This window comes from Condylura cristata, unplaced genomic scaffold (assembly GCF_000260355.1).
Source record: "Condylura cristata isolate star-nosed mole 26May11 unplaced genomic scaffold, ConCri1.0 scaffold00015, whole genome shotgun sequence".
Classification (NCBI taxonomy): Eukaryota; Metazoa; Chordata; class Mammalia; order Eulipotyphla; family Talpidae; genus Condylura; species Condylura cristata.
In genome coordinates, this window is record NW_004567116.1 from 36,463,814 (window position 1) to 36,468,769 (window position 4,956).

Here is a 4,956-nt window from a genome sequence, read left to right on the forward strand (position 1 = left end):
AGGATTCACCAGAGAGAGCAGGAACAGGTAGATTGACTGAGCGGAGCAGTGGGTGAGACAGGAGAGGCCTGCTGCACCATGGGGGTCAGCTCTCTGGCTGGTGATGGAACTCAGATTGCAGCAGACATAGCCCTGAGAATAAACCCTAGGCCACCAAGGAGGCCCTTAGAAAAATACATTTTAATCTTTTGGGGAACAGCCACACTGCTTATGTTATGTGTGGTTCTATAGACCACCCAGTCACAGCCAATGTACATAAACTATTCATTAGGATGCACCAGACATACAGCATTATCAATGACACACACTCTGCTTTCTTGGAGTTGTGAGCTTTCCAAAACTTTCACCAGATTCTTTACACAGCGACAAGTGTATGGCAGCCTTTGGGATTCCCATCTAGACTTCTCATGTGAGCACTCTCTTCTCTGCTTTTCCTTATCCCCAGGGTCTGATATAATGAAGCCCAGGGAGGCAGTTCTGGCAAAGAACTGATAAAAGACACTTAAAAACATCTCAGAAGGGACCTCAGTCAGTTGCATAAAAATCAGGTTGTTTAACATCCACTCTCCAGTCTCTCCATTCAAAGCCTCTAGTTTTCACCTTCTAGAGCTTCTGCATCTTAGCTATGGAATGTGAAGAATAGATCTATGGGGCAGGTGTTTTGTGCTAAATTGTGATGATAATAGATAGTTGCAGAATGTGCAAGCTGAGTTCTGAAGAGAGAGAAAGTATTTTAAGACACAGGAAGGGCAGTGAAAGGTGCAGGCTGAAGGTGGTGTCTGCCTGGGCAGATCTTGTTAACTTCATGGGATGAACAAACTACTTTTAGTACAATGAAAAGAGACAGCAGTTTTCTAATATCTGTTTACTTCGTTGGTGTCCTGCCAAGATAGCTATCTCCGGTATGATAGCAACCATAAGCTATTGCTTAGTCACAAGGAGAGAGAAAAGTTAAGCAGGTAAGTTGACGTGCATGAAATGAGATGTGCTCAGTTAGAATGGCCCAGTAGTTAGACGTTGGCTTCAGACACAAAGTTAGCAGAATCAGAATCTGTCTCAACTTTAAAAACTGCCTGAATTTGTTAACTTAAACAGTTATATATTTACAGAATATGCTTTCCCAGAAAGCTAAGTTTGCATTCTAGATTCTGCCACTGATGGGGCTGTATTACCGTAGATACATTCTCCAATCTTCCGTTTGGCAAATTGATATAATAATACTGCCTTGAAGGGTTCTCTGAGTTCTAAATGCTATTATATATACAATGTTCCTGGTATAGTTCCTGGCAAATAGTAGATGTTAATCAGGTAGTATAGTTTGTCACCACCTTACTACAGAGTCATTTCAAAATTATTCTCTGCTTTACATTTTATGAGTTAAAATGTTAATGATCCTATAACCTTCCTATCCTCAACAGATAACCTTATTACAGCTCTTCTGAGTTTGCTCTGATGAACATGTGGTGACTGCTGATCACAGACAAAGCAGAAGCTGAGAAACACAGCATGCAATCCCATCTGGCCTTCACATGGCTGTGAGTTAGTGGCACCAGCTATGAATTGTACTGATATTTGGAATAAGAAAGAAAAATGTCTATGCATATAGTTGTGTGTTTGTCTCCAGTAAGTCTATTAATACAGCTTAGAGTCAGCACTTCTTTTGAAGTCCTATTAAGTGTTGAAATTTATGTTAACTGCTGCTGCTGCTAGTTGAGTGGATTATCCTCTATGGAGTCACTAAATGTAATGGTTGTTTGGAATCTAAAAATTAGAATCTGGAATCTAAAGCAAAATTACTGCTTATTTCAAATTTTCACCATTTCCTGACACTTTGACCTTAGAAATGTTAAATGTGTCCAAACCTTTCCTCATCAATAACATGTTACTCTGTATAGATCTTTATTCAAAGGATTTTTTTTTTTAAGGAGATAAGCTATGCACCAAATGAAAACTAGCTAAGTAAATAAAAACTCTTATTTATGCCTAAAATTACTGAGTGCCTCCTGCATGCCAGTTTGCACTGTCAGCTCTTCCTTACTAAGTAGACAGAGCAAAACCCTTCTGCCCTTTTGAGCTCACATTCTGCTGAGATTATGAATTGGGAGTGGGAGATCGCTGACCTGGGAGTCAGGAGACCTACATCAACACATGGCCTTACCTGTCACTTCCCCATCTGTACAAGAATGAGGACAACAGGGTAGCCTTTTGTTCGTGGGAGCTGGTGAATGGGCCTGTGATTGGGGTGTGGCCAGTGAATGGGCCTGTGATTGGGGTGTGGCCATCGTGGAGATTGCTTCAGCCTTCCCTGCTGTTCAAAGCAGTTGAATTCATAGGTGTCTGGGGAACAGTTGCTGTTGGATTTGGGAATCAGGAATTTGCTATCTTACACTGTGGTCAAGAATAACTTTACAGACTCCCTTCATGCAGTTTCCTGTTCCCTCTGAAGTTATGTGAGAGGAGTAGTAATTATAACTTGCAAGTATCAGATTAGGTGTTTATAGCAAGAAGATCAGAGGGGAAAAGGAGTGAAGGATTAGTCTGTATCTAAGAATAGGGTTTATATGTTGTTGGTGAAGTTAAATAAAAATGAGAGTGAGACAGAGACAGAGAGGAAAAAGGAGGAAGTGGAGAAGGAAGAAAGTAAAAGAAATAGTAAAGAAAATAAGGTAAGAGAGGGAAAATAAAGACATCAAGAGGAAGTTTGAAATGTCAGTAAAGGTCCTGGCAGAAAAAGAGCTATGAGAGTGTTTAATTAATTAGGGGTAGGAGAAGTTAAGTATAACTAATGGAATGGTTGAAGATGTTCTCACCAATTAGCCTAAAAAGCAAGAAGAGCAATTAATTACAGGTACCAAGAAATGGTCTAGTAGAAATACTGTAATAAAGGCTGTGGTCCTCAGTCCCAGAACACAAGCAGTGTCCAGCCACCAGCAACTGGGAACAAGCCTGAACTCTGCAGTCTCCCAGACCCTACCTCTCCTAGGTGTTTCCCATTGACTGAGCTTACAAAATGCCCAGAGGGTAAGAAGCTGATTGATAAGAGTCCAGATAGGGAGTAAAAAAGGCAGAGGAGTTTACATACAATATGCAACTCACACATCTTTGTTCTTGAAAGTCAGATAGCCAGAGCAAGTCCCTTCACAATTCCACATCTTCATTCTCCCATAAAAGTTAGAAGACAAAAGCAATCTCAAAAAAAAAAAAAAAATGTTTTAGAAGGAACTAAAAACTAGGGGGGGATGATCTCTCTGCTGAAATGTACAATTTTAGGTCTAGCTGTTTCTAATCTTTTTATTTTTATTTTCTTTCCAGGTACCATCCTTAGGTTTCCTTGATTCAATTCAGAAAATTGGAGGGGATCCAACTCCCCCTTTCTCTCTGCACACAATGAAATTAGAATCCCTAGAAAACAGCAGCAGAATTTCCTCCACCTTCCTGCTGAGTGGCCTTCCTGGGCTGGAGCACTTGCACATCTGGATCTCCATCCCCTTGTCCCTTGTGTACCTGCTCTCCATCCTGGGCAACTGCACAATTCTCCTTATCATTAAAACAGAGCCTTCACTCCATGAGCCTATGTACCTCTTCCTGTCCATGCTGGCTCTGACGGACCTGGGTCTTTCTCTTTGTACCCTCCCCACAGTGCTGGGCATTTTCTGGATTGGGGCACGAGATATTGGTCATGATGCCTGTTTCACACAACTCTTTTTCATTCATTGTTTATCCTTTCTGGAGTCCTCCGTGCTGCTGTCAATGGCTTTTGACCGCTTTGTGGCCATTTGTCGCCCTTTGCACTATGCTTCCATTCTCACCCACACTGTCATTGGCAGAATGGGCTTGGCATCTCTGGGCCGTAGTGTAGCACTCATTTTCCCACTGCCCTTCATGCTCAAAAGATTCCCCTACTGTCGTTCCCCAGTGCTTTCACATTCCTACTGTCTCCACCAGGAAGTGATGAAATTAGCCTGTGCAGACATCAAAGCCAACAGCATCTATGGCATGTTTGTCATCATGTCCACAGTGGGCATAGACTCACTGCTCATCCTGTTCTCCTACGCGCTGATCCTGAGGACGGTGCTCTCCATTGCATCCAGGATGGAGAGACTCAAAGCTCTGAACACCTGTGTCTCCCACATCTGTGCGGTGCTCCTCTTCTACACTCCCATGATTGGCCTGTCCGTTATCCACCGCTTTGGTAAGCAGGCACCGCATCTTGTCCAGGTGATCATGGGATTTGTGTATCTTCTCGTTCCCCCTCTGATGAACCCCATTGTCTATAGTGTCAAGACCAAACAGATCCGGGACCGAGTAACCCGTGCCTTCTGTTGTTAGTTGGTCTAGTTTTTAAGATGCTGTTTTATTAACTGTACCCACACAGTTCTATCTTCTATAAATCAAACAGGCATGAAGTAGAGGAGAATGTTGTTTATTTGTTCAGCAAATGTATGTGAGTTGAACAGGAAGCCACAGATTTTATCGGATTCACATGCTGGGGGAGACATCAGGGTATGTGATGTAGCAAATCATATTTCCAAAAAGGACCAGGTAAATATTTTGAATCCCACATAATTTTTTCACTTTTACACCCTCTTGATGGGGGAGAAACTTGCCTTTGCTCCATTAAAAGTGGACTCTATTTCTTCTCCCCTTGTATCTAGATAAGACATTGTTGCTCAATGATTTTAATGTTGTCAAAGTTAATGTGTGAGGCATCCAAGTCTAAATCAGAAAAGCTGAAAAGTTTTTTATTGATGTCTTGCCGCTTATTCTTTGTCTCTCCCTCCCTTCTATCTCTATCTCTATATCCATCTATGCCACAATCCAGTCCACTCAATGCATAGTCTTTCAACCCAGCCAACATGCTGAGAGGAAACCAGACCATATGGAGAGACTGCATGCAGATGCCCCAGCCAGTGGGTCCAGCAAAAGTCTTAACCTTAACTAGAATAGTAGGAAATG

The 4,956-nt window shown here is 42.1% G+C and overlaps 1 protein-coding gene across 1 annotated transcript; it reads left to right on the forward strand.

Moving 5' to 3' along the window:
• The first annotated feature begins 3,387 nt into the window (after positions 1 to 3,387).
• LOC101632191 (olfactory receptor 51G2) lies at positions 3,388 to 4,329 on the forward strand. The gene has a single exon (XM_004683142.1). It carries the CDS (start codon positions 3,388 to 3,390, stop codon positions 4,327 to 4,329), a length of 942 nt encoding a protein of 313 aa, XP_004683199.1.
• The last annotated feature ends 627 nt before the right edge of the window (positions 4,330 to 4,956 follow it).

Coding starts and splice junctions, on each gene's coding strand:
- LOC101632191 (XM_004683142.1), top strand. CDS start 3,388: ATGAAATTAGAATCCCTAGAAAACAGCAGCAGAATTTCCTCCACCTTC.